This window comes from Nyctereutes procyonoides, unplaced genomic scaffold (genome assembly GCF_905146905.1).
Source record: "Nyctereutes procyonoides isolate TBG_1078 unplaced genomic scaffold, NYPRO_anot_genome, whole genome shotgun sequence".
NCBI lineage: Eukaryota > Metazoa > Chordata > Mammalia > Carnivora > Canidae > Nyctereutes > Nyctereutes procyonoides.
Window position 1 is genome coordinate 17,811,717 of NW_026575049.1, and position 27,418 is coordinate 17,839,134.

The 27,418-nt window shown below is 67.9% G+C and overlaps 1 protein-coding gene across 6 annotated transcripts; it reads left to right on the forward strand.

The window, feature by feature from the left end:
* The first annotated feature begins 1,216 nt into the window (after positions 1 to 1,216).
* Positions 1,217 to 25,877, forward strand: PLXNB2 (plexin B2). 6 transcript variants are annotated; one of them, XM_055328584.1, is made up of 38 exons: positions 1,217 to 1,333; positions 10,694 to 10,746; positions 14,178 to 15,273; positions 15,487 to 15,669; positions 15,752 to 15,880; positions 16,262 to 16,362; positions 16,453 to 16,579; positions 16,817 to 16,970; positions 17,082 to 17,196; positions 17,275 to 17,383; positions 17,465 to 17,566; positions 18,009 to 18,101; positions 18,307 to 18,388; positions 18,481 to 18,641; positions 18,729 to 18,877; positions 18,993 to 19,101; positions 19,204 to 19,340; positions 19,458 to 19,628; positions 19,983 to 20,112; positions 20,197 to 20,424; positions 20,520 to 20,696; positions 20,867 to 21,006; positions 21,102 to 21,202; positions 21,338 to 21,567; positions 21,684 to 21,865; positions 22,144 to 22,210; positions 22,356 to 22,502; positions 22,880 to 23,036; positions 23,170 to 23,270; positions 23,341 to 23,425; positions 23,550 to 23,704; positions 23,791 to 23,951; positions 24,025 to 24,172; positions 24,282 to 24,346; positions 24,462 to 24,537; positions 24,861 to 24,935; positions 25,012 to 25,151; positions 25,229 to 25,877. In XM_055328584.1, the coding sequence occupies exons 3-37, from the start codon at positions 14,191 to 14,193 to the stop codon at positions 25,114 to 25,116; spliced, it is 5,535 nt and encodes a 1,844-aa protein (XP_055184559.1). In that variant the 5' UTR covers positions 1,217 to 1,333; positions 10,694 to 10,746; positions 14,178 to 14,190; the 3' UTR covers positions 25,117 to 25,151; positions 25,229 to 25,877. The 6 variants fall into 6 exon arrangements, with proteins under 6 accessions (XP_055184559.1, XP_055184558.1, XP_055184554.1 ...); XM_055328583.1 differs by having other exon boundaries at positions 25,232 to 25,877; XM_055328579.1 differs by having other exon boundaries at positions 25,012 to 25,877.
* The last annotated feature ends 1,541 nt before the right edge of the window (positions 25,878 to 27,418 follow it).

Below are 27,418 nucleotides of genomic sequence, written 5' to 3' on the forward strand. Positions count from 1 at the left end.
GTGGGCAGGGGCACTGCTGCCCGGGGGGGGGGGGGGGGGGGGGGGGGAGGAGTCCCAGGCTGGAGCATGCAGGGCTGAGGAAGCACCTGTCCAGGAGTGTCGGCAGCCACCGAGGCTCCCTCTCCCTCGCAGCCTGACCCCTGCACGGATGTGGCTCTGGCGGGGGCTCTGTGGGAGCTGGGCAGTCCTGCCCGCTGCATTCTCTCCCCAGAAGCTTCCTTGCTCGCGCCTGGGATGAGGTCAGCTCTGGTGTTCTGGGTCTGTCCCCTAGCAGGTCAGCACAGGAGGGAGGAGGGGCCCTCCTGCCCCCCTCGCCCCGCCAGAGCCCCGAGGGCCTGCAAGGTAGGAGCCCACTGGCCCCGGAGGGTCTTGTGCTTGGTCCCTGGGGCCTCGAGGTTGGAGGGGCTGTGTGGTGGCTGCGGGGGGGGGGGGGGCGGCGGGCAGGGACAGGAAGGACAGTTCTCCCCCCCCCCGGGGGCTTCCTGTGCTTTATTTAAAGATTCCCTTCCAGTCTGGGATAGCGCCTTCCCACATTCTGGTATTAAAACATTCTGCTGTGACAGTGCTTGTCTTTTAACTTCCTTTTTTGATAAGTTGGCCTTCTTGTGAACCTTGGTAACATTAGGGGTCCTTTGCAGCAGGGATGGGGTGGGCTTTGGTGTGGACCTGGCTCAGGGCCTCCTGGGAGCTCCCTGGGGCTGGGGCCGTCTTGGTCACTGGGGGCTGAACAGTAGGAGGTGCTGGAGGGTGTGGAGGGGACAGGAGAAAGTGAGTGTGCTGGAAGGACAGGCCAGGGAGGGGGCATCGTGGGGGGAGCGAGGCTTTGGGCAATGGCCCCCTTCGTCCCTGAGTGTCCAGCTGCTGCTCAGCACTCCAGCCTGGGCGGGAGCCGGCAGGTGAGCCCTGTTGCTGGCCTGGGGGCTGGACCTGGGGAGCACCTCTCACGAAGAGGGGGGGGCTGTGGCGCCTGGGAGCGGGTCAGGGCGCAGCAGTCCCCGGACCCCCTGGGGGACAGCAGAGGTGGTGGCCTGGCCGGGAGGGGGGTTGCCCACCGCCTGCCGAGAAGCTGGCCGGAACCCGGGTGAGGCAAAGCGGCGGGACCCGCTGGGCCGGGCCCCTCCCCTGCTCCCCCCTCCCCCGCCCCCGCCCCCGCCCCCGCCCCGCCGGCCTCCGCCGCCTCCCCGCCCTCCCCCGCGGGGGCGGGGCGGCTGCTCCCGCGCGCTCCGGCCCCTCCTCGGCCACACAAAGGCCCGTCTCCATGGCAGCCGCGCGGGCCGGAGCGCAGCGCCGATCGCGGCCCGGGCGCCATCGAGCCTCGGCGGCGGACGTGCAGGTACCGCGACGCGGGTGCGGGGCAAGCGGGGGGCCTCGCCGTGGGCGCCGCCCGGTCCCAGTCGGCGCTCCGCGGCGCCGGGACCCGGGGCCGCTGCCGCCCTGCGGACGCGATCGGGCCTCGGCCGTCCGTGCGCCCCGGGCTCCCAGGTGGCCGGCGAGGCCCGGCGCCGGGCGGGGGGAGGTTCCCGGGGAGCCCCGCGCGCAGCGCCCTAGGGACCCCTCGCCCTCCCGCCCCTCCCTCCCCTCTCTCCTCTCCCTCCGCGCCCACGCTCCCGCCTGCGCGGACCGGGCCGTGGCCGGGTGCAGTCTCCCGGTCGCCGGAGCTCGGCCCCCGCCCAGCCGCCCCCGCCGCAGCCGCGGTTCCGGGGAGGCTGGACCCGCCGCCCTGCGCCTCCGCAGCCGCCCGGGGGCTCCGGTGGGGACCACCCTGCGCGCCCCGGGCTGTGCGGGGCCCAGAAGGTGGGACTAGGGCAGCTGGTGTCGCGGCCCGGCCTGCCTGCCTGTCCTCGGGGCCTGTGGAGGCCGCCCGGGTCTGCTGGCCAGTGCGGGCTCGGGGACGTTCTGGAGCCCAGGAAGCCCCAGAACCGCGTGGTCCAGGCACCTACCCCGGCCTTGAGCGTTCGCTCCCCCTCCGCCTCGCCAGGGTTCCTCCTGCGGGAAGCCCTCCTGGACGGCCCTTCCCACTCCTCCGTGCTCAGGCTGATTAGCAGATTTCTGGGGTACCGAAACTCGAGCCCCGAGCTTCCTGCCACGTCGCTAAAGCCGCTGTTCCTAACAAGTTGGAAAAGGAAGGAAAGGGTCTATTTGTGCCCCCATGGTCTGTGCGGGGTCAGGACTGGGGGCAAAGCTGGGCCCCAAAGCCAGCGGCGTGTTCTGGGGCCTGGAGGGGTTTCTGGCCTGTGCCTGCGCAGGGAGCCCCTGAGGCCTGCCCCAGCCCAGTGCTGGGCCCCATGGAGGCCGGGGGAGCAGCAGGGTGGAGGGCGCTGCGGGACCCGAGCCTGCAGCCCACACGCTGCCCTGGTGGGGCCTGCACACGCAGTCTGGGAGTCGGGGTGGAGCGGCTGGTGGAGAGCCCGTCCCCCGCCCTGAGGTGAGGGTCCCTGGCTGACCCTGCTTGGTGTTTTTGTGTCGTCTCAGTTTTTAATAATTCCCAGAGAAGATAAAGGACAAACAGGTGGGCTCCACAGATCTGAGCCCCCCACCTCTTGCCAGATCGCTACGGCGAAGGGGGGAGCACCTCGGTGTTTGGGGTGGGCCCCTCAGGAGGCCTGAGGTTTGGCCAGGGGTTCCTTGCTCCAGGAAAGGAGGGAAGTGACTGAGAAAAACAAGGGTTTGGAATGTGAGTCCCCCCTCCTCCGCCGGCTGCCTGCCAAAAAGGAATTATTTTGGATTATCCAGCCGTGTCCAGCCACCCAAGGGGGGGAGGCTGCTGCCCTGGGAGAGGCATCCACTTCCGGGGCTGAGGGCTGAGAGCACCGGGAGGGAGGGACGGACCGGCAAGTCTGGGCAGCTCTGCCACCCGAGGCTGCTCAGACCGGTCGGGGGCGGGGTGGGAGGGAGGGGATGCGTCACCCTTGGGTTGGAGATTAGAGGCTGCCCCAGCAGGCCTGCCTGGTGGCCTGGAGTGGACCCAGGCCCCTCCAGGGGGGCCACAGGGCTGGAGGGGCCACTAGGCTGGAGGGGCCCCAGGTCCTGTCCTCAGGGTGGGGCGGGGAGAGGCCCAGGCTGGGGACCCTTTCAGCCCCAGCACACGTAGCTTGAAGGCCCGCTTGAAGGCCCGGGACGCTGCGGGTTCAGGTTCAGGGACACACCTTGGCGAGTTACTCACACCTGATGCTTCCCACAGATGAAGGGGAACAGGTAGGGGCGGGACTTAGATTGCTCCAGGCGAGACCCCCACCCCAGCCACCGAGGGCCGCACAGACACCCCAAGCCTCTGACTGCCCAGCCCACACCCGCGGGTTCCCAGGGGAACCAACCAAAGGCATTCGTGGGTCTCCGTCCGGGACGCGGCCGCCACTGGGTGGGCTCCCAGGGTCCGTACCTGAGCCTGCCCCCACGCTGTGCCTGGTGCCTGGCAGCCCAGCGGGGACTGTCCCGGAGCTGGCAGCTTGGGCGGCGCGGGGAGCCCGGGGTCCTGGCCCTCGCCCAGGCGGGTGGAGCGGAAGAGATTGGATTGGAAAGCGCTGCGGGGGGCTGGAGGCCTGGGGAGGGCTCCAGATGGCCTCGGCCCACCCCTCCCAAGAGGGCACCCCAGGCCTCAGACCACTGCGGGCACGTGCACCCTGGCCCCAGAGCCCAAGAGCCCTGGGACGTTGGGCGGGGGCAGGGGTGCGCTGGTGGGGAGAGGCCATGGGGTCCAGCACCCTCCCTCGGGGCCCCTTCTCTGACCCAGGCAGGGCCACCCTGACATGCCAGCAAAGGCTGCAGCCATGGTCGTCCGGCCTTGTGGCGCTGGGGGCGGGCGGGGGTGCGTGTGAGCGTTTTTCCCCTGTTGAGGAGCCTCCTGGGTCACCCCTGCCTTGGACACGGGTGTGGGTCTGGGGGAGGCTGAGGCCAGCGGATCCCACCAGAAGCTATGCCCGAGTCTGGCCCTGTGGAGGGGCTGTGGGGGTCCTGCGGGGGGGAGGGGCGTGGGGGGACCCACTTCCCTGGGGCGAGGGCCTGGGCCAGGGCTGGGGCTGGGCAGAGGTCTGTCCAGAGCCTCCTGGGTGTTTGTGTTTGGGGTGGGGCTGAGGGTGGGGTGGGGTGGGGCCGCCTGTGGCTAATTGTCTTTGGACTCAAATTACAGGCTGAGACCGGGATCTGGGATCTGGGGCGTGTGATCAGCTCGGGGAGCGGGGGCAGCTTGGGGGGGGTGGCGTGCTCCTGGTTCCCCCACCCCACCCCACACGCCCTTCCCCTCCTGGTTTCACATCTCCTGACGGGCGCCTGCTTCCCTCTGCCTCGAGGGCAGGAGGACCTTGGTCCCCTCAGCTGCCCAGGCCTCCCTGCCCGGCCCTGAGTCAGGCCACCGTCCTGCCCGAAGGCCACCCACGTGGGTCTCCGCTCGTCTGCTCCGTGCATGATTCACAAAGTCATGACAGTGGCTGGACCCAGGGCCCCCAAGGAGCCTGCCGTGGCCAAGGACGGTGACCAGGCTGTTCACAGGGACGCGGGCAGGGCTGGCCCGCACCTGGAGCTGGCTGTCTGTGTCCCGCTTCGTCTCAGGGGTCTCCGCACCCCCCCACATCCCAGCACCCCTTTCACGCAGAGCCGGGGCCACAATGCAGTGTCGCTGATGGCTACCCTCCCACCCCCCCAAGTGTTTGGGAGCAGCGTGCTGGGCGTGCGAGGGTCCCCCGGGCTGGGATGGGGTATCTGGGGACAGGGCGTGGCCGGCGTCCACACCCTGGTCTCCAGGCCCTGGGACGGTGTGACTTTGAACCTGGCGGTGCTGGGAGAGTCCTGGCCCTGGGGCCACGGCAAGGGAGAGGACGTCTTTGGGGAGCAGCCTGCATTCTGCCCCCAGCCCTGCCAGCAGCCCTGCCCCGATAGGTCGCTGCTGCACCAAGACTGAAGCCCAGGGTGGCGCCCGCTGGCCCGCAGGTCCCACATGAGGCTCAGGATGACAGGCCCAGTGGGGAGCTCAGATCTCTGCCCAACGCTGCCCGGCTGGGCGCACTTGCCAGGAAAAGCGAGAGAGAAAACTGTTGGACGGGGAGCCCTTGAGGACCCACCTGTGTCAGCAGAGCCACCAGGCGGGGCATGTGCCCCCAGGGCAGTTCTGGCTGGCCCTCGAGTCCCGGTCCCTGTCCCCTGAGCCTGCACACCACGGGCCCAGTCCGCAGCGACCCCGAGCTGGCTGCTGGAGGCTGAGGGCGCGCTGAGGTCCCGAGAGGCCCCAGCGGGCAACATGGGGGACAGGAAGGGTGCTGTCCCCGCCTGCTATGCCCCCACCCCCGCCCTGGCTCTGGAGGCCTGGGTCTGTCCTGGGCTGCAGGGAAGCCTGTGGCACTTGCGGTCCAGGGGCCCCAGAGTGGCAGCCTGGTAAGACAGGGGACCTGGCCATGCGGGCCCGGCTGTAGAGAGGTGGGGATCTGCACGTGGATCCTAGGCTCCCACCCCCGCCGCAGGCTGTCCGCAGAGCCCGAGGCCTTGGTGGAGAAGGCGCGCGGTGGGGGGTCCTGCATGGTCCACCTGCGCCCCCCCCAGCCCACTGCTGCGGAGTTGCCGCCCCTGATGGGGGAGACGCCCTGAGGGACCTCAGGAGCCATCGGGGATGGGAGACCCAGGGGAGGGAGGGGCGCTGGGGCTTCAGGGAGCTGGGCCTCGTCCCTGTGCCTCCCAGGGAGGCCAGCGCCCACCTCCGCCCCAAGAGCGCAGCCACCCTGGTGCCTCCCCAGCACCTGCCTCACGTCGCAGGCAGCTCCCCTCCAGCCGAGCGGGGCCTTTACTCGCTTGGGCTCCCGGTCCCTCTTCCCTCCCCAAACTCTGGCCATTTTCCCTTGTGGGTCCCAACTGCTGCCCCACCTTTAGCCTGGCCCAGGCCCTGCCCAGCACACCAAGCCCTGTGCGTCTGGCGGGGCCCCCAACCTGGCCTCCACTGGACACCTGGTTGGCAACAGGCGGCCTGCGTACGGGCCCTGCCCCTCCGCCCTGCCAGCACCGGGGTGGCCCCAGCGCTGGGTACCCCAGGCTCCTCCCCGCTGCTGTTTGTTCTGGGGACGCACTGGGCGCCGGCAGAGTCCCTCGTGGGCATCCCAGACGAGTGTGCCTGCACGTGTGTGGTCACGTGAGCGAGAGGTGGCTAGTGTGGCGGCTTGGCATGGCGCCCTGGGCTAATTGTGGGGTTCGGGAGTGATAGAGGAGGCGGGGCTGGGGTGACCACCGAGGCGCTGACAGACTTGATGGGGAGATTACAGGCCTTGCTTACTCCTCACTCCTGCGGCCGCCCCCGTCTGCCCCCCCCCGACTCCCGGCCCAGGAAGGGGGCTGGGGGGTGCTGCTCCACGCCCCGCAGCTGCTGTGAGCCTCAGGCTGCCCTGGCCTGTGCGCAGCCAGCTGTGAGGTGAGCCTGGGAGGGCAGATGCGTGGGAGTAGCTCGGAGGGGAGCAGCTCTTGGAGGGGCACGGGCAGGGAGGCCCCGCCATCAGAACCAGCCGCTCCCACCCGCCGGGAGCCGTCGGCCTCCTTCATGGATGTGGGGCACGAGGGGACTGAGCCCCTCACTGGGGGCCCTTCTGTGTCTGGGCATCCGTCTGAGCTGCTCTTCCTACCCGTGCAGTGGCTGCATGCCTCATTTGTGCCGTGGACACCCTGTGGGGTCCGACCCTCAGGCGGCACCTCCCCACCTTACCCCCTCCTTCTATGGCTATCCGACCACAGGCCACCCGCCGGTTATCTCAGGAGGATGTCCACTCGCGCCGCGTAAAGGCCAGGTCGGTCCCTGCCATCTGCTGGGGTATTGCCTGAGGCTCTGTGCGCGCGGGGTGGGGGGAGATGTGCCCCCCCTGCACACAGCAGCTTCGGTGGCACACAGGAAGCTGTCGGGCTTTGGGCTGAGCGATGGGACGGGTCAGCGGGCCGCGGGCCGGAGGCTGGTGCAGAGCATGATGCTGTGGGGCTGTGAGCAAGCACTGCTGTCCTAGCAGTGACCTGGGCCCTGGCCGGTGGGCACATCCTGAAGGGCCTCAGCGCGGGTGGCTGGGGCTCGGGAGGAAGGGACTGGGTGGTGGTGGGCACGGGCATCGAGTCTAACGGAGCCCATGCTGCCCTGAGGGCCTGGGGCCAAGGAGGCTGGCGACTGCTGCCTGCACCGAGGGTCTGCGCCCTGTCAGCCACCGGAACTGTAATCCGGTTTCTCTGGGCCACCGGGCCCAGGGCTAGGCTGCAGGGAGCCATCTGTAGTCACCTGCAGGGGATGCAGGGCAGGGGCGTGGGGAGGCGCCGCAGGGAGCTGTCCCTGGGCACCTGCAGGGGCCGCAGAGCAGGGGCTGCAGGGCAGGCGCGGGGAGGGAGGGGCTCGAGCACACACAGGCTTTGTTGAGCGAGCCCCAGGGACACCTGAGGGCAGGGCCGGACCAGGCGGCCCAGCTCACCCCTCCTGGGCTGGGCCGCTGAGAAGCCACCACGGCGGCTCCGTCGGGTGCTCGCCGTGCTGGGGTCTTGGGCTGTGGGGACTTACCACGGGGACCCAGAGGCCGGGCTCCCGGCGCCCAGGGCGGCCCCACGGTGGCAGGTAGGAGCGTCACCGGCGGCGAGGGGTCCAGTGGGAGGCTCCTGTGGTGCTGACGCAAGTCTGGGGCTGCGACGTCAGTGTGTCCCTGGAGCCCCGCCCGCCCGCCCCGCCCCTGCCCTCGGTGCCCGGGCGGCGGGAGCTCGGCCTCGCCCAGGTCGGGGTCGCGGGGCGGCGGGGGGCGGGGGGCGCGGCCCGGACCGCGCGCAGGTAGCGGCCGCCACGCGGCAGCAGGTGAGCGCGCCCCGCCCTCGTGACCCGCGCCCCATTGTTCCCGCGCCCCTCGGACCGGCTCCCGCTGCCCCCGCTCGCCCCCCCCCACCCCCCGCCCCGGCCGCGCCCCCCCTCGCGCTTGTTTTGGAAACAGCCGAGGCTCGGATTTGCTGGCGATTTGCGGGCGCTTCGGCCTGTTTTGTTTCCTCTGATTTGTTTAACGCTCCCCGCTAATTGCAGATTTGCATTTTCGTCGGGAGACTTGAGGCCCGGTCCCCAGGCTGCCAGCTGCCGGCGGGGGAGGGGCGGCGCGGGAGGCTGGCTCCCCGCCCGGCGGGGCTCCCCTCGCCCCCTCCGCCCCCCACCTGTGCCCACCTGACCCTCACCCCCGCCCACACCTGCCCCCTCCACCCCCGCCTGTGCTCCCCGGGCCTCTGGGCCCCCTCCCCCCCCATCCCGACCTGGCCAAGGGCCGCCCCAAGCTGGACCCCACCTCCCCGATTGCTGTTAGCGGGAAGCAGAGAAGAGCGTCCTGGGAAGAAGGGCTGACCCAGCCCTGGGGGCTGGAGGCACCCGCCTCTCGGGTGCCTTCTGTTCACCTTCCTTGGGGTGTGGGGGGTGCAGAACCTGCCCGCACCAGGGCCCTGGGGACCATGGGTTAGAGGGAGATGGCACCCAAGGGAAACCACAGGGACCCATCTGGCAGCTTGCCTGCTTCCTGCTCCGTCTGCCCCGCCTATGGGAGGAGACAGCCCTGTGTGAGGTTGGGGGTCAGCTGCAGGGCACCTGCTGGTTCCCCAGGCACTGGCTTGGCGCAGGTGCACATCCGGCAGCTCCCGGTGCAGATGCGCTTGTGGCAGGCCCGTCGGGGATGACCCAGACCCTAGAAGACAGGGGACTGTCACACAGGCCAGCTCAGGGTGGCTATCTCAGGATTCCACGAGGCTGGGGGTGGCAAAGCAGAGGTGGTGACGAGTCCCCCAGAGTGCCGCCTCCCATAGGCACAGCCCTAGGATTTCCATAGGGTTTGCTTACCCTTCCTGGCAGTTCACTGAGATTAATGTTATCACCCCCACTTTACACGGGGAAACTGAGGCACAGCGTGGCCTTGTGAACTACCCACCTGACCAAGATAGAAAGCGACCGAGCTGGAGTTTGAATCCAAAAGGCTGGCTCCGGGGTTACCCGGCTGGCTCAGGGGGTGGAGTTTGACACTCCTGATCCGGGTAGTGAGTTCGAGTCCCACACTGGGTGTAGAGATCAACGTAAAATCTTGGAAACAAAAACAAACAAACAAAAAACCCGAAAGCCTGGCTCCAGCCATCTGCCCTTGAGGCTGTCGCCTGTGGAGCGGTGGGTGTGAGACTATGAGGTGGGGGCCCTAGGCCTCCAGGGCCTGTGATCGCGGGAGCTGCCTTCTGAGGGAAGTGAAAGTGGCCATCCGAGAGCCCATGACGCTGGCTGTTGGGGGCGCTGGGGGGCGCGGCTGGGGAGTTGGCAGAGGCACCCTGGCGTGGGACGGCCGCCGGGGTGGCTGAGGAAGGACGGGCCCAGGCTTCATCCTGCGGGAAGTGTCTGCTGGAGGAGCCTGGTGTTGGTGCGTGGGGGGCGTGGGCCGGGGGGAGGCAGCTGCCCTCACCTTTGCTGCAGTGGATGGTCGGACAGACAGACAGATGCCAGACAGGAGGGCGGGCCCTGGAGGCCATGTGCACCCCGGCTGCTTCCTTGCCAGGCTGCGTCTGCTGACCAGGGGTTTCACCCCTGAGTTTGCCTGTGGGGTGGCCCCGGCTCCTTTGACCAAGGCTGTGCCTCAGCCCTGCACCCGAAGTGCCGAGCCCCTGCCCCTGCCCCGCCCCTGCTGGTCTCCCTCGGATCTGCCCCGGCTCCTGCCCCAGCCTTGCAGGGACGCAGGGGGACGGCTCCGTGTTGGCGCCTGCTGCCCCAGACACGCGGGGCCCGTGGCGTGGGCTGGTCCTGGGGGGTGGGGCCTGGGATTGGCCAGGAGAGGTGGTGGCTCTAGGGCTGGGGCTGGCGGGGGGGGGGGGGGGGTGTGGACGCTGGGGGAGGCACCCATTAGCGTCCAGTGCTTAAGTCTCTGCATTTAGACGATGCGTGAACATGTCCTTGTGAGACTTTTTCCGAAACTGGTAAATGAAGTTCTTTTGCTACCGAGGCCTGGCCTCCCTGCCCCCAGGCTTTACTACTGTTTTCAGTTTGAAAGGCGGCTTCTAGAACTTCTCAGGAGTTAGACCCACAGAGATGCAGGAATCCCGCGTGGCCACCACCCCCTGCACAGCCAGCGTGTGTTTTGGGGTCCCCCGGTTGGGTGCCCGGTGGTTGCTGCATTGCCATCGCGGTGTCCATGGACAGGCGTCCCCTGCAGGGGGGCGGTGGACACAGGAGCAGGGCTGCTGCAGTGACGGGCTGAGCTCTCGTGAATGAATCACTCACTAGTCCCCGGGGAGCTCACGACTGTCTCCGTTTCACAGGGGGGAAGTGAGGCAAGTTCACAGGGCTTGGGAGCAGAGCTCGGGGTCACCCGTCTGCTTGTTATTCAGAAAGCAACTTGTGTTTGTTTGTTTTCAACTTGTGTTTTAACCAAATACACCTACCTGGCTGAAAAAAGGCACTTGGTGGCCACAGACCAAGGACAAAAGGAAACTGGTCCTTGCCCCCTTTCTCCCATGCTTGTGTTTGGGAAAGGCCACACGTGCTGTGCGCGTTGGGGTTGGGGTGCAGATGGAGGGACCCGGTGGCCCGAGGGACCCAGTGGCCGGTGTCTGAGGAAGGGCCATGCTGGGAGCAGGCTGCAGGGGGCAGAGGAGGTCGGGGGTGTCCCCTTGAGCTGCTCCCCCTCCAGCTGTGGAGTGGACGGTCGGAGGCAGGCCAGGCTTGGGGTGACACCACTGTTGCTCCTTTGCTTCCTAGAGAATCTTGATGCTGGCGCAGGGCGGAGACTGAGCTGGACTCCTGGAGGCTCGGTGAGTGGAGGCTGGGCCCCACCTGGGGAAGGCAAAGGGGGCTGCCGCCGCGTGGCGAGACTAGAGGAGGCCTCCCCTGCCGCGGGTGGTGGGTGACCGTGGGTGACCTTGAGCTCCGGTCCGGCTGGGCCCTGGGGCGCACGGGGGGCTCCGTCGGCTAAGCTGGGGGTCCTGGGATCGAGCCCCGCATTGGGCTCCATGCCCGGCCTGGAGTCCACTTGAGATTCTCTCCCCCACCTGTGCGTGCGGCCTGTGTCTCTCTGTCTCTCTGTGTCTCTCTCCCTCTGCCCTGGCCCTGGGGGCTGCCAGCAGCCCTCCCACCTCCTGTCCCCCCTTCCCCGAGGCCCTGCTCTCCTCAGGAGGGTGGGCTCCACTGACGCTGGCTGACACTGGCAGGCGCCGGGCTCTCAGGCGCCGGGCTCTGGGTCGCGAGGGCTGCGAATCTGGGCTCGGGGAGGCAAGCCTGCCCAGACGTTTTTCTGGGCCAGCAACGAGCCGGAGTTTGTGCAACTTTTTGGAAGTGCACCTCTGGACCGCAGCCAGGAAGAAGGCCGCCGATGCCCTTGAGGAAATCCCCGCCAGCCCCGGTGAGCCAGGGGTCCTGGGGCTGCCTTCAAAACAGGAAGCGCCCGTTCCAGGAACAGTAGGAACACTAGGGGCAGGAAGCTTTGCCGGCTTTGCCTGGCGCCTCGAACAGGCTTGAGCTCCTGGTCAGGTGGGTCACCTGAGGCTTTGTTTGCCCTGGAAGGGGGGAGGGACCCGCTGCCTCTGACCTAGGGCCCTCCTGCCACCCTGTGTGATCTGGGCTCTCTAATGGTGCGGGGTGAGTTTGGAACGCTGGGATTTAAGCCTCAGAGTGGCCGCCACCCGGAGGGGCCCTGGGCAGGATCTGGTCTAGCTCGAGCAGACCCCGGGGCCCTGGGGGGACCGCGCTGGCCTCCCCGCTGAGGGACTAGTGACACGGATGTTAATGTTAACCGGAGGAAGACCAGAAGACCGCAGCTTTCTTTTTAAGCACTGCGACCCGTCTGCCTCTTGGGTGCCCCCCAAGGCTGTGAGTTAGCAGGGCTGGGGGAGGCTCAGAGCTGGATGGAGCAGGCCCCAAGAGTTCTCCACCTGCTGTGGCTTCCAGTCCCGGCAGCCTGTGGACCCACAGAGGGTCCACAGGGGGCGGGGGGGGTGGCGAGGAATGACTGCTGCCGGGACAGGGAGGGGGACGGGGACTGGGTGGGGGCCGGGGGACGGGGGTCAGGGGACGATTGGGGGACTGGGGACTGTGCCGCCCGCGCGGCCGCCTCCTCCGCCGCTGCCGCTGGCCCCGCCCCTGCGCCCGCCCCCACCCACCCACGCTCCCTCCCTGGGCCCCAGGAACATTCCATTCATTCCGCGCTCCAGCCGGCGGCTCCCCCGGGCGGGCCCGGGTCTGGGCCAGGGTCTGCAGCAGCGTGGGGCCGGGTGAGCGGGGTGAGTTGCCAGTGGGGGCGGCCTGGCCGGGGAGGCGAGGGGCCCCGAGGCCCGCCCCTGTCGCCCTGGCCGGCGCCGCCGAGCGGACTTTGGGCCCAGACGCGGCCCTGGGTCACGGGGCGGGGGCTGGACGAGGGGACAGGCCCGCGGCCCTTTTCTTCCCTGGGAGGGACAGGGAGGGACGAGGCACCGGGAAGTGCCCACGGGTGCCCAGCGCCCGGCCTCTGTGTGGAGGGCAGCCTGGGAGTCGGGCTCCTGAAACCTTGCCGGCTCTGACTAAAGGCCTGGCCGTCCCCCAGCCCTGTCACCCCCTTGGGGCCTCCCTGGCTCTCCTGCCGCCTGCCCAGCCTCTGCCCCCAGCAGCCAGGGGCCCTCCTGGGTCCCTGCGGTGTCCCCTTAATGCCTGGGTGGGGGTTCTGTGGCGCAGCAGCCAGGGGGCCGGCAGCACTGCAGGCTGTACTGCAACACACTGCTCCGGGGGTGAGGAAGGTTGTGGTCCTGAGAATGGAGAGTGGCAGGGGATAAAAGACACAGCCTGGTCAGGGGTGCCTGGTGGCCCAAGCAGAGAAGGGAGTCTGGTGCGGAGGTGAAGCCGGCTCATGCCAGCAAGCACAGCCCTCCCTGCCCAGGGCCAGCGCTCCGAAGCCTCCTGTGGCCCAGGAGCAGAGAACGTGGCTTTTGGCCTTCCTGGAAGAGGGGTTCTCAGGGTAGAGGAGTGAGGGCACATGCAGGGAGGGCAAGGCAGCGTGGGCTGTCTGAGGCCCTCCTTACCCTCTGCTGCCCGGGTCTGGCCCCCTAGGCATCAGGCTGGGTGCAGGGCCCAGCAGAGGATGGATGCCCAGGGGATTCGGACCAGGATGGAGCAGGTCCCGGGGGGACCCCAGCCCCCAGCGTGGAGGAGGTCTAGAGGCCAAGTGGCCCTGCTGGGTCTCCCCGGCCCCCGTGCCTGACTTGGGGGAAGAACCACATGTTCACATCCTCTAACTTGGGGATGTTTTGTCCACCTTGGCTTCAGCGGCTCAGCCCTCACACACGAACGCCTGGGCCTGCGTATGTGCCTGACCTGGCCCCCCTCGAGGGCTGGCAGCTCCTAGAAACTCCTCCCGGGGTCCTGCCCCCTGGGGTCCGGGCCTGGGGGTTGGCGGGTGGGCTAGCTGGCGTGTTGGACGGGGAGGCAGGGCTGGGCTGTGGTCCGAGTGGCTCTCATGTGTCCCGGGGTGCCTGGTGGGCTCCGTCGGCGGGAGTGTCGGTGGGAGCGTGTGACTCTGGATCTCGGGGTTGAGTTCGAGCCCCACATGGGGAGTAGAGACGACTGAGGAAAGTGGGGGCCTTCAGTTCACACAGCTGGTTCCAGTTCCTTTCCATGTGAGGTTCTGGGTCCCTGTGTTTCCTGTGAGGTTGCAGCACGTGCCGAGAGTCAGGTGTAGAACAGGTGTGTGGTCAGCGGTTGGCACATCCAGGCCTTTGCCCTCTTGGCCCGGGCCTGTGCACTGGGGCTCATGGTCTGGGTGCCCTCAGATCAGCTGGAGCCCTGGGGTCCTAGGGTGTGGGGAGAGCACACGCGTGAATGCCTGGGGGACCTCCCAGAGGAGGTGCTCTGTTACCTCGCAGGTGGAGGACCTGGAGGTATGGAGGCCCTGGAGGTGTGTGAGCCCCAGGGGCAGCCACACACACCTGCAGCTCCCGTGGTGGTGGCCAGAGAGTCCCGTCCCCCGTCGCTAGGTTGGGTTACAGGTTGAGCTTCTCGAGAAGGTCTGGGAGTCAGTCTCCATGGAGAGGAGGGCGCCCAGTCCCTTGTGCGGGAGGCAGGGAGGGACTGGGTCCCCCTGGGGTGGGCTCAGGGCCGGAACCCCCTCTGGCCTACATTCTGGTTCTTGGGGGGGATGTCTGGAGAGGCCCTGGAGGGGCTGCTTCCTCTGCGTGCCTCCTCCAGGCTGGGCTCCCCTGACCCTGCTTTCTTCCCACAGGGAGCGGGGGGCCATGGCTCTGCAGCTCTGGGCGCTGACCTTCCTGGGCCTGGGGGTCACAGGTGCAGGCCTGCGGCCCCGAAAGCTGGACGTGTTCCGCAGCGAGACGGAGCTGAACCACCTGGTGGTGGATGAGGCATCGGGCGTGGTGTACCTGGGGGCGGTGAACGCGCTCTACCAGCTGAGCGCTGAGCTGCAGCTGGAGCAGCAGGCGGCCACCGGCCCGGCCCTGGACAACAAGAAGTGCACGCCGCCCATTGAGCCGAGCCAGTGCCATGAGGCCGTGCAGACGAACAATGTCAACCAGCTCCTGCTGCTCGACGCTCCCGGGAAGCGCCTGGTCGAGTGCGGCAGCCTCTTCAAGGGCATCTGTGCCCTGCGTGCGCTCAACAACATCTCCACGCTGCTCTTCTACGAGGACGGTAGTGGCGAGAAGTCCTTCGTGGCCAGCAACGACGAGAGTGTGAGCACAGTGGGGCTGGTGAGCGCCACGAGCCCTGGCGGCGAGCGCGTTCTGTTCGTGGGCAAAGGCAACGGGCCGCACGACAATGGCATCATTGTGAGCACACGCCTGCTGGACCGGACCGAGGGCAGGGAGGCCTTCGAGGCCTACACAGACCACGCCACCTACAAGGCCGGGTACCTGTCCGCCAACACGCAGCAGTTTGTGGCCGCCTTTGAGGACGGCCTCTACGTCTTCTTCGTCTTCAACCAGCAGGACAAGCACCCGCCGCGGAACCGCACGCTCCTGGCTCGCATGTGCAAGCAGGACCCCTTCTACTACTCCTACCTGGAGCTGGACCTGCAGTGCCGCGACCCCAGCGACCCCAGCGACCCCCAGGCGCCCTGCTTCAGCACGTGCCTGGCGGCCTCCGTGGCTGGGCCGGGCACCGGCAGGGTGCTGTACGCCGTGTTCAGCAGGGATGGCCGGAGTGCCGGGGGCCCCCGCGCGGGCCTCTGTCTCTTCCCGCTCGACAAGGTTCACGCCAAGATGGAGGCCAACCGCAACGCCTGCTACACCGGCTCCCGGGAGGCGGGCCGAGACACCTTCTACAAGCCCTTCCACGGCGACATCCAGTGTGGCGGCCACGGAACGGTACGTGGCCTCCGCACCTGCTCCCGTGGGTGTCCGGGCGGCACCAGCTGTGAGGACACCCTGCGCGGGGGCGAGCTGTCACCAGCCGGGTCCCACTCGCGGGTTGCTCCCTCGGGGGGGATCTTGGCCCCCGGGGGCATGTGTGGGGACGGGGCTGGGAGGCCTCAAGCAGGGTGCGGGGCCTATGCCCAGAGCTGACGCCGCGGTCCACAGGGCGCCAGCGAGAGCTTCCCGTGCGGCTCGGAGCACCTGCCCTACCCACTGGGCAGCAGAGACGGACTCACAGCCACGGCTGTGCTGCAGCGCGGCGGCCTGAACCTCACGGCCGTGGTGGTGACCGCCGAGAACGGCCACACAGTCGCCTTCCTGGGCACCTCCGACGGCCGGGTCCTCAAGGTGAGGCCCGGGGCTGCGGCGGGCGGCTCCCAGGGGCCACCTGTGCACGGCCCTGTCTTCATGCGCGGCCCTCCGCCTGCAGGTGTACCTTGCCCCGGACGGCACCTCCACAGAGTACGGCTCCATCCTCGTGGAGATCAACAAGAGAATCAAGCGGGACCTGGCACTGTCTGCCAACCTGACCAGTCTCTATGCCATGACCCAGGACAAGGTGGGCCGAGGAGCCCTGGAGGAGGGGGTGCGGGGCAGCCTCGGTGCCACCCCGAGCCATGTCTGGCCGCTTCCTGGTCTCGGGCTGCAGCGATGCGTCTGCTCTGAGCAGAGGCAGGGGCCCTGACCAGGGGGACGTGGGCCAGGCCCCCTTCACTGAGAAGTCTCGAGGTGCGCGGGGCGGCCGGGCCCCTTGTTCCCCTGGACACCCCGCGATCCCAGGCACCTCAAGCCGCGGGGTGGTTCAGAGCTGCTGCCCCTGGACCCCAGGCCTCCCGCTGGCGACAGGTTTTTAAGGCTCAGAGATAAAGGTGGGCCCTCACCCGTGACCCCGAGGGGCCGGTCCCTGTGGCGGCCCGGCTCACGGTGCTGCTGCACCCAGGTGTTCCGGCTGCCGGTCCAGGAGTGTCACAGCTACCCAAGCTGCCAGCAGTGCCGCAGCTCGCAGGACCCCTACTGCGGCTGGTGCGTTGTCGAGGGACGGTGAGTGCCCAGGGGGGCCGGGGGGCTGGGGGGCTGGGGGCGGCGGGTGGGCCAGTAGGCGCAGGTCTGAGGCCACCCCTGCCCCTGTAGATGCACCAGGAGGGTCGAGTGTCCTCGGGCAGAGGAGAGCGGCCACTGGCTGTGGAGCCGTGACGAGGCCTGTGTGGCTGTCACCGGAGCGCAGCCCCAGAACATGAGCCGACGGGCGCAGGGCGAGGTGCGTGGCGCGGGCGGCAGGGCCGGGGCCGGGCCGGGGTGGGCCTCCCACTGGTGGAGGCTGTGGACGAGGAGCCTGCCCTCTGTGGGGTTCCCCTGGCCCGCATGACCTGGGACGAGCACAGGGGCCTGTTCCCAGTGAGGAGTTGGGTTCCCCATCCCTGCCCAGGGCTTGGCGTGGGCGGAGGGCAGGTGCCCTGGGCGGAGGGCCCCACTGTGAGCCGCTTGCCCTCCCCAGGTGCAGCTGACCGTCAGCCCCCTCCCAGCCCTGAGCGAGGAGGATGAGCTGCTGTGCCTCTTCGGGAATTCGCCGGCACACGCTGCCCGCGTAGAAGGGGACGTGGTCATCTGCAACTCCCCGCACACCATTCCTCGCACACCGGCCGGCCAAGGTGAGGCCTCCACACAGCGGGGGGACTGGGGCAGCCGGGGGGGGCGGGGACACACCTTGCTGCCCACCCGCCCGGTGCCCGCCTGATGTCGTCCCGATCTGCCGTCTGCAGACCACGTGGCCGTGAGCATCCAGCTCCGCTTCAGACGCAACAACACCTTCCTCACGTCCCACCAGTACCCATTCTACGACTGTCGGGAGGCCATGAGCCTGGCAGAGAACCTGCCGTGAGTGTCCTGCTGGCCCAGGGTGCCCGTTGCCCAGCCTGCGCTGTGGCCGGCACCCCTCACTGCCCTCTCCTCCAGGTGCATTTCCTGCACAAGCAACCGCTGGACCTGCCAGTGGGACCTGCGTTACCACGAGTGTCGGGAGGCCTCCCCCAACCCCGAGGATGGCATTGTCCGCGCTCACATGGTGAGCGTTCGTGGGCACCAGCTGGGAGCCGGGCTGCTGGGTGCTGGCGGGGCAGCACTTGACCAGCCTTGTTCCCTCCAGGAGGACAACTGCCCCCAGTTCCTGAACCCCAGCCCCCTGGTCATCCCCATGAACCACGAGACAGACGTGACCTTCCAGGGCAAGAACCTGGAGACGGTGAAGGTGGGGGCGCTCGTGGGGCCCGGGAGGGGCCATGGGGGCTGCTGGATGGTCTGTAGGGCTCGGTCACAGCCCCTTTCTTGCAAAACCAGAGTCAAAGTGCCTGGTGCTCACTGGAGCTTCCCCTGGCTCAGGACCCAGCACTCGAGGGAGGTGCTGCCCACATATTTGGGGGCAGAGAAGCCAGTGGGACATGGGGTCATTCAGACGGGCCTTGAACAAAGGCAGAGAGTGGGAGATGGAGTTTTATGGTTTGGGTGTCAGGCGGCTGGGAGGCTGGGATGGGGGCCACACGGTGGTGGTGACCGTGGCGGGGATGCCTGGGGGTGGCTGCGCAGTCCTGAGATGGAGTGGCTGGGGCGACGGGTGTGGGGTGCGGAGAGGTGCCGGCGCTGGGCCGGGGGTGGGATGGGCGTCCAGGCGTCCTCACCACACTTCCTTGCAGGGTTCCTCTCTGCACGTGGGCAGTGACTTGCTCAAGTTTGAGGAGCCGGTGAGCACCCAGGAACCAGGAACCTTCTTCTTTCGGACCCCAAAGGTATGGCCCCCAGGGCAGGCAGGGGGTGGTGCAGAGGGAGTGTGGCCTAGGGTGTCTGCATCCGTGAGGCTCTGGCTTCCTCCCACCTGGAGGCCTTCCCCTGCTGCCCCTTGGCTGTGAGGGGACTGCGTGGGCCACTGCGCGCTGGTCACCCCGGGTCTGAGTGGGAGCAGGAAGTACAGGGTGTCCCTGCTCGTCCCCCCAGCTCTCCCACGACACCAACGAGACCCTGCCTTTGCACCTGTACGTCAAGTCTTATGGCAAGAACGTTGACAGCAAGCTCCAAGGTATGTGGGCAGCTGGGCTGGGGGGTGGGGGGCAGGCGGGAGGCAGGGCTGGATGGGCAGGGCGGCTCTGCTGACCCCCCTTCCTTGTCCAGTCACCCTGTACAACTGCTCCTTCGGCCGGAGTGACTGCAGCCTGTGCCTGGCAGCTGACCCAGCGTACAAGTGCGTGTGGTGCGCTGGGCAGGGCAGGTGCGTGTACGAGGCTCTGTGCAGCAACACCACCTCCGAGTGCCCACCGCCCGTCATCACCAGGGTGAGCCTCCTGCACCCGCCCCCGCAGCCCCCCCGCACAGCCCTGCCCGCCCGAGCTGCTGGGTCAGCTGCACTCTGCCCCTTCCAGATCCATCCTGAGACGGGCCCACTGGGTGGGGGCATTCGAATCACGATCTTGGGGTCCAATTTGGGGGTCACCGCGGATGACGTCAAGAGGGTCACCGTGGCAGGCCAGAACTGCGCCTTTGAGCCAGAGCGCTACTCCGTGTCCACCCGGTGAGTGGACGGCCTGGAGGGCAGGGGGCCGGGTGACCGGGCGGCGGCGGAGGATGGGTCCAGGCACGTGCGGGTGCCCACCGCTGAGCGTCCTCCCGGCTGGTATCTCACCCAGGATCGTGTGTGCCATTGAGGCTGCGGCGGGGCCCATCACCGGGGGCATCGTGGTGGACGTCAACGGGAAGCTGGGTCACTCACCACCCCATGTCCAGTTCACCTACCAGGTAAGTGCCTGACTTCTGACCATCGAGGGTCGCGTGTGGACTCGGGGCGGGGTCGTGCGTCCACTGCCTGGCCCTGACCCGAGGCGTCTGCCCCTCTTTCAGCAGCCCCAGCCCCTCGGCGTGGACCCAAAACAGGGGCCACAGGCGGGAGGCACCACACTGACCATCAGCGGCACCCATCTGGACACGGGCTCTGAGGAGGACGTGCGGGTGACCCTCAACGACGTCCCCTGTAAAGTGTGGGTGTCGTCCGCGGGCTACTGAATCTCTGGGGGACGGGGTGGGGGCAGTGGGGCCAACCTGGCCCACTGACCCCAGGGCCGGGGCCAGCACTGATCAGCAGCTCCCACCCCCAGGACGCAGTTTGGGGCACAGCTACAGTGTGTCACCGGCCCACAGTCCGTGCTGGGGGAGCTGCCCCTGGAGATTTACTACGGGGGCTCCCGGGTGCCCAGCCCCGGCGTCCTCTTCACCTACCGTGAGAACCCAGTGCTGCGGGCCTTCGAACCACTGCGAAGCTTTGTCAGGTGCGGCCTCACTCCCCTCCTGGCCAGCTGGGGGCCCCCACCATGTGCTCACCCCCCTCGGCTACTTCCCAGGCGTCCTCTGCCCACTAGGCTCTGAGGGTGCGGTGGGGCTGGTCTGCACAGCAGGGGAGCCTCCAGGGAACCCCACTGCACCCCTAGATCAGCTCTCCTAGAAGCCCAGATGCCCCCCCCAACTTCTGACAAGCAATGGCAGTGCTCACAGTCACGGTCGCGGGTGCTCGTGTGCACAGACCTGCACCCCAAGTGCGGGGCGGGGTCACAGCTTGGCAGGGCACCCACTCGGGAGCTGGCTTGTCCAGGTCCATCCTCTCAGGCGCTGCCCCCTGTCCGCAGTGGTGGCCGTAGCATCAACGTCACGGGCCAGGGCTTCAGCCTCATCCAGAGATTCGCCATGGTGGTCATAGCCGAGCCCCTGCAGTCCTGGCGGCAGCGGCGGGAGGCCGGGCTCCTGCAGCCCACGACGGTCAGTCCTCAGCACGCGGGCCCCCCGGGAGGTGCGGCAGGGGCCCTGGGCCACGGGGCCTGACGGCCTGGCCTCGGCCTGCAGGTCGTGGGCACGGAATACGTGTTCTACAACGACTCCAAGGTCGTGTTCTCATCCCCGGCGGTCCCCGAGGAGCCCGAGGCCTACAACCTCACGGCCCTCATCCAGATGGACGGGCACCGTGCCCTGCTCAGGACTGAGGCCGGGGCCTTTGAGTATGTGGCCGACCCCACCTTTGAGAACTTCACAGGGGGCGTCAAGAAGCAGGTCAACAAGCTCATCCATGCCCGGGTGAGGACTGGCCAGGGGTGGGGGCAGGGTGGGTGGTCAGCAGGAGAGGCCGCCCAGGTGTCCCTGACTCCCTCTGGGCCGTGTGCTCCCCCCAGGGCACTAACCTCAACAAGGCAATGACGCTTCACGAGGCCGAGGCCTTTGTTGGTGCTGAACGGTGCATCATGAAGACGCTGACAGAGACAGATCTGTACTGCGAGCCTCCCGAGGTGCAGCCTCCCCCGAAGCGGCGGCAGAAGCGGGACACGACGCATAACCTGCCTGAGTTCATCGTGCGTGTGGTCGTGTGGGCGCTGGGCTGGGGTGGGGGCGTGGGGGTCATGGGGCTCTGTGCCCCAGGGGCAGGGCAGGGGTAGGGGGTGTGTGCCAAGGCCCCAGGGGCAGGGGAGGGTAGGGGTGGGGGGGGTTCTCAATCACAGCCACATATGCCCCATCTTTGCAGGTGAAATTCGGGTCTCGGGAGTGGGTGCTGGGCCGTGTGGAGTATGACACGAGGGCGAGCGACGTGCCACTCAGCCTCATCCTGCCACTGGTCATCGTGCCCATGGTGGTGGTCATCGCCGTGTCTGTCTACTGCTACTGGTGAGCCCCCTGGCCACACACAGCACCCCACGCAGGCTCTGAGCCAGCGAGCGGCCTGATGCAGGCCAGGCCCAGTGACCTCCCTGTGCCCCCAGGAGGAAGAGCCAACAGGCGGAGCGCGAATATGAGAAGATCAAGTCCCAGCTGGAGGGCCTGGAGGAGAGCGTGCGGGACCGCTGCAAGAAGGAGTTCACAGGTAGGGCCTCCGGGCAGCCAGGCGGGAGGCTCACTGCTGGGACTGGGGTCTCTGGGGGAGGGCACCTCCTGGGACTGGAAGGCTGGGGACGAAGGTGGGCGGGTGGCAGGCTGCCTCACCCTGGCCTCCCCCCAGACCTGATGATCGAGATGGAGGACCAGACCAATGACGTGCACGAGGCGGGCATCCCGGTGCTGGACTACAAGACCTACACCGACCGCGTCTTCTTCCTGCCCTCGAAGGACGGTGACAAGGACGTGATGATCACGGGCCGACTGGACATCCCCGAGTCGCGGCGGTCTGTGGTGGAGCAGGCCCTGTACCAGTTCTCCAACCTGCTAAACAGCAAGTCCTTTCTGGTCATTGTGAGTGGGGCCGGGGTGGGTGGGGCGGGGCAGGGGGGCAATGGGGGCGGGGTGTCCGTCGTGGGGAGTCCCCCAGCGCTCCCCCGCTCACCACCTGCCCCCTCCGGCCCTGGCAGTTTATCCACACCCTGGAGAGCCAGCGCGAGTTCTCCGCCCGCGCCAAGGTCTACTTCGCGTCCCTGCTGACAGTGGCGCTGCATGGGAAGCTGGAGTACTACACGGACATCATGCGCACACTCTTCCTAGAGCTCATGGAGCAGTACGTGGTGGCCAAGAACCCCAAGCTGATGCTGCGCAGGTGTGTGTGAGGCACCTGCCGTGCCCAGTTCGCCTGCAAACTCAGCCACCGCACATGGGTGGGGAGGGGGTGGCCGGCCACGGTAGCGCTGGCAGCATGGGCATCTCCGCTGGTGCCCTTGGCCTCTGCTCTCTGTAGGACGGGGTGGAAGCTGCTGGGGCGTCTAGGCTCGATGTGTGCATTCTGATGGGGCCCCAAGCCTGGCGGGGCGCTGTGGGGCCCAGAGAAGCCGCTGGGCCTCAGTACCCCGCTCAGCGAACACCTCGTTGCACCCTCAGGTCCGAGACGGTGGTAGAGAGGATGTTGTCCAACTGGATGTCCATCTGCCTGTACCAGTACCTCAAGGTGGGTTCCCGGTGGCCCGGCCAGGGCCGCGGAGGAGTGAGGTGGCTCTCCCCGCCCTCCCCCCACACGTCCGCCTGCGTGTGGCATCCCCAGGGGGTTGGGCCCGGCCGGTCCCCCGTGGCTGAGCTGCCCTCTGTTGCTCCAGGACAGCGCCGGCGAGCCCCTGTACAAGCTTTTCAAGGCCATCAAGCATCAGGTGGAAAAGGGGCCTGTTGACGCCGTGCAGAAGAAGGCCAAGTACACGCTCAACGATACAGGGCTGCTGGGCGATGATGTGGAGTACGCACCCCTGGTGAGCCCCGGGCCAGGGCGGGGGCGGGCCTTAGACGGGGTTCCCCATGTCGCTGGGCTCTGGGCAGCCTCCGTCCTGGGAGCTGGAGGCCATTTAGGGACTCATGCCCAGCTGAGTCCAGAGAGGGGTTATGATTCCCCTGCAGCTGTTGGGGCCCAAGGGCGTCTGGAGAGAGACTGCGTGTCCTGGCGTCTGAGAGTCTGCTGACCAGGGCTTGTGGGGACAAGGCCAGGCCAGGCCGCCCCCAGTGCCCTAGGGTCTCAGAGCTGCCCCCGCCACCCGACAGCGTGGCCATGGGGGGCCGGGGCTGCTCCCACAGGGGTGGGCAGGGAGAGCGAGGCCCCCACGCTGGCTCTTCACTCTGTGTCCTCCCGCAGACAGTGAGCGTGATCGTCCAAGACGAAGGCACAGATGCCATCCCAGTCAAGGTCCTCAACTGTGACACCATCTCCCAGGTCAAGGAGAAGATCATCGACCAGGTGTACCGCACGCAGCCGTGCTCCCGCTGGCCAAAGGCTGACAGTGTGGTCCTCGGTGAGCAAGGTCCCTGTGTCCCCCAGGGAGGGGTCTTGCCCTCAGGCCCCGGGCTGGCCGGCGGTGGAGGGATAGCCAGCGGGAGTTGGGCGCTGTGGGGCCGGGCTCCAGGTGTTGGGCTGTGTCCTTCCAGAGTGGCGTCCAGGCTCCACGGCCCAGATCCTGTCAGACCTGGACCTGACCTCCCAGCGGGAGGGCCGGTGGAAGCGCATCAACACCCTGATGCACTACAACGTGAGTGGGGGGCCTGGGTGTGGGGGGCCACGCGCGGGGTGGGCCTGCCCTCATGACGGCCGTGCCCCAGGTCCGGGACGGAGCCACGCTCATCCTGTCCACGGTGGGAGTGTCGCAGCAGCCGGAGGACAGCCAGCCGGACCTGCCCGGGGAGCGTGAGTCCCTCCCTTCAGCCTGTGCTCTCGGCGTGGACTGGTGCCTGCTCTGTGCCGCCCTGGCTGGGAGGGGCGTGCAGGGCTCCAGCCTGGTCCTTCACCCCCACCCCGCCCCACCCCGCAGGCCATGCCCTCCTGGAGGAGGAGAACCGCGTGTGGCACCTGGTGCGGCCGGCGGACGAGGTGGATGAGGGCAAGTCCAAGCGGGGCAGCGTGAAGGAGAAGGAGCGCACCAAGGCCATCACCGAGATCTACCTGACACGTCTGCTGTCCGTCAAGGTGGGTGCAGTGGGGGGGCGCTGGCCGAGCGCTGGCTGGGCGCTGGCCATGCCCCCTCCGTGCTGAGCGCTCCCGCCACCCTGCAGGGCACACTGCAGCAGTTCGTGGACAACTTCTTCCAGAGCGTCCTGGCGCCTGGACACGCGGTGCCACCAGCCGTCAAGTATTTCTTCGACTTCCTAGACGAGCAGGCGGAGAAGCACGACATCAAGGACGAGGACACCATCCACATCTGGAAGACCAACAGGTGGGGGCTCCCCTCCAGCTGCCCGCCCCGCCCCACGGTCCGCAGCCTCTCACTCCCTGTCTCCCTGCCTCAGTTTACCACTCCGGTTCTGGGTGAACATTCTCAAGAACCCGCACTTCATCTTCGACGTGCACGTTCACGAGGTGGTGGACGCCTCCCTGTCGGTCATTGCGCAGACCTTCATGGACGCCTGTACGCGCACCGAGCACAAGCTGAGCCGCGTGAGTGGAGCCTGCAGGCCGGGAGGGCGTCTGAGGCTGGGCTCAGGAGGAGGGCCTGGGGCGGGGTCTGGGACCCCGCGCCGACACCCCCTCCTGTCTGTGCCCCCAGGACTCCCCCAGCAACAAGCTGCTCTATGCCAAGGAGATCTCCACCTATAAGAAGATGGTAGAGGAGTGAGTGCCCTCCCCTCTGCCCGACCCTGGCACCCACCCTCGGCCCCTGGGGGTGGCTCCCACCCTGCCTGGGAGGCCTCACCCCTGCCCTGAGCGCACCCCCTCTCCCCTGCAGTTATTACAAGGGAATCCGACAGATGGTGCAGGTCAGCGACCAGGACATGAACACACACTTGGCAGAGATTTCGCGGGTGAGAGAAGATGCGGGGTGGACCCCATCTGCCCCTGCCCCGAAGCCTGCAGGCTGGGCGCCCCCCAGTGGGGCAGGGACTGTGCTCTGGAGGGGGGCGGGGTGCAGTGGTGCCTACAGGAGAGAAGTGGGGGGGGCGGATGATGGGCCGGCAGGCATGGGCCCCGTGCACCCTGGGTAGGGGTTTGTGAGCGGTGCTGCGCTGGCCCTGCCTGCCGTGTCGGTGTGTCTGGGGGAGTGTGTGTCCGTGGCCAGCCCACAGCTGGAAGCCTTCTGTCTGCCCTCCCCCCGCCCTGGGTCACAACGCTCAACCCCACCCCCCAGGCGCACACAGACTCCCTGAACACCCTCGTGGCCCTGCACCAGCTCTACCAGTACACGCAGAAGTACTACGACGAGGTAAGGGCCGTCCTCCCAGGGGTGGCAGCGCCCGGGCCGTGGGTCCCCGCCGCGGTCTGACGTGAGCCCCCCTCAGATCATCAACGCCCTGGAGGAGGATCCCGCCGCGCAGAAGATGCAGCTGGCCTTTCGCCTCCAGCAGATCGCGGCTGCGCTGGAGAACAAAGTCACAGACCTCTGACCTCGGACCTCTGCCACCACGGTCTCTGGGCACAGGTGCGTGATGCCCCGTGTCAGTCACGGGGCGGCCCCTGAAGACGAGGCCAAGTGGCGAGGCCCTTACCTTTCACCAGCAGAGCAAGAGCCCCGGGGCATGTGGAAGACGCCCCCGGGGGAGCCCTCGCCTCGGTGTCTGGTGTGTGTAGCATCTTTCTCAGCAATACTGCCGGGCGCCCGCCAGCACCAGCCCCTCCTGCAGAACCAGCACCAGGTGTTCTGTGTCACACCAAGTGATTCGCAAACGTGCCTTACGCCCTGGAGCCGCGCTGGGTCGCTGGGGGCAGTTGGGCCTCCGCTCCCCCTCCCTGAGCACCAGCAGCCGCCTTGCATCCTGGGTTTGGCCTCTCTGGGTGAGGTCTGAGTGCCTGTGGCCCCCAGGGCCCGGCACCCAGACTGTGTCTGTCTGTCCCACTGGGACGGAAGGAGAGAAGCGGTACGAAGCCTTCCTGACCTCACCCGGCCGGCCCTGTGGGGCGCTGGCACCCCGGGTGGACTCCGCACCTCGGGCCTCACCTCACAGGTCAAGCTGGACGTCAGACGTCGAGGCCCAGGCGGCCAGAGGGGACCCAGCAGGCGGAGGGTCTGTTTCAGCCTGTCTGACAGGCCGTCCTGGAGGCCGGGCCCAGGTCTGGGGTCCGGGAGCAGCTCCGCCAGGACCGCCCTCGCCCCTACCCCCTTTTGTAAATCTTGTTAATTGTAAATCAAATATAGCTGTGTTTTTCACTCTGCTGGTTGGCTGGGTTCCTCCTGGCGCTGGGGCACGTGTGTGTCTCTGCCTGCTGCCCCCCTTTCCAGGCCAGACAAGGTTGCAGGGTGTCCCCCTTGGGGCTCCCAGGCGCGCAGGGGAGTGTTGAGCGGTTTGTCTGGCCCCTGGCCGCCCCAGGGCAGGACAGCCTGGTGGGGACAGCCTGGCATCCCTGCACCCCCCCCATGGTGGGGGGAGGGGGATCCGGCGCCATCTGGTGGCGAACCCGCCCCCACCCATCCACCTGGGCTCGGGTGCAGCTGATGGCGGTGGGCGTGGCTTGGGCCTCCCCCTGGACCTCGAACCCCAGAGGCGTCTCCTCTTCTGAGATGGGGGTACCTCGCAGGCCTGGTTCAGCCAGCACACGCTCAGTGAGTCATCGCTGTGTGCAGACCCCACCAGAGAGCGGGGGCCTTGGGAGGCAGCCCTGTGTCCCCACTGCTCCGGCTGTGGGGCCATCTGGGGCAGCTCCAGGACGACTCGGGGCTGCAATAAGGCTGACGGCCAGGGAAGGAGCACAGAGCACAGGGCAGCGGCACCACCGCTGTAGCCCTTGGGGTGTCCACACGGTGTCGGCCCGTCAGGCCTGCCCTGTGAGGGCCCGGGCTCCCAGGATACCAGCCCAGCAGAAGGGGGAAGCTCCTAACAGGACAGGTGTGGTGCAGCCAGCCTGACACGGCTGCATCCAGGTGCCCACGTGTCTGCAGCTTCCCCACACGTGCTGCTGTGTCCTTGGGCCGCCCCACACCGTCTCCCCCCACTGAGGCTTCCCTGTGGCCCTAGACAGGCTAGGCCTCGGCGGGACCCCCTGCACACAGGGGCAGCCCCATTCAAGCCTCACGGATCAAGTGTGGCTACCTCTCGCAAGGAAGAGATGCGAGGCAAACAGCTGACGTCCCCCCCCCAGGACCCCTAGGTGACACGGTTATGAGCCACACTGTTCCCCAAGATTCAGCTGTTCAGAAGCAGGTGGGGCACCTTCTGGAAGCGCTAAGCTGGGGGCACCTGGGGCAGGCAGAGGTGGGAACCTGGGGCCTGGCTGCCAGCCACTCCTGCCAGCCCCCAACTGGGCAGCCAGTGAGGACCCCTCACATTCTGGGGGGCGTGCAGGCAGTGGAGGAAGGGCTGCAGACCCAACAGGGGTTTACCCCCCCCTCAGAGGGCAGGAGGTGTCCTTCTAGGGCCAGTGAGGGTAGAGACTGGGTGTGGATGTTGGGGTGGGGCAGGTCAGCCTGGAGTGGTCGCCATGACAAACTGACGGATGACCCACCCTCCCGTGTCCACTTCCCCGTGTCCCTGTGGGGCAGGTGGGGGCAAGGACAGGAAGGAAGCACACGGCCTCCATGACCTTTCCTGCCAAGTTGCAGAAAGCTGCCCAAGGCCCTACCCTGCTTTCAAACCAGTGACCCCTCCCCGGAATCAGGGGCCTCCATGTCAAGGACTCAGGGGGCTCCTGCCGGCCTCTGGGTGGCCTGGGCAGTGGAGGGGACACGGAGAGGAGAGAGACCTTGGACACCGA

What these genes read in the sequence shown, in the direction of transcription:
- PLXNB2 (XM_055328579.1), top strand. Translation starts at nt 14,191, where the DNA reads ATGGCTCTGCAGCTCTGGGCGCTGACCTTCCTGGGCCTGGGGGTCACA. An exon ending in TGGTGCGTTGTCGAGGGACG is followed by an intron (nt 16,363 to 16,452) that starts GTGAGTGCCCAG and finishes CTGCCCCTGTAG; the next exon opens with ATGCACCAGGAGGGTCGAGT. An exon ending in ACTTGGCAGAGATTTCGCGG is followed by an intron (nt 24,538 to 24,860) that starts GTGAGAGAAGAT and finishes CCCACCCCCCAG; the next exon opens with GCGCACACAGACTCCCTGAA.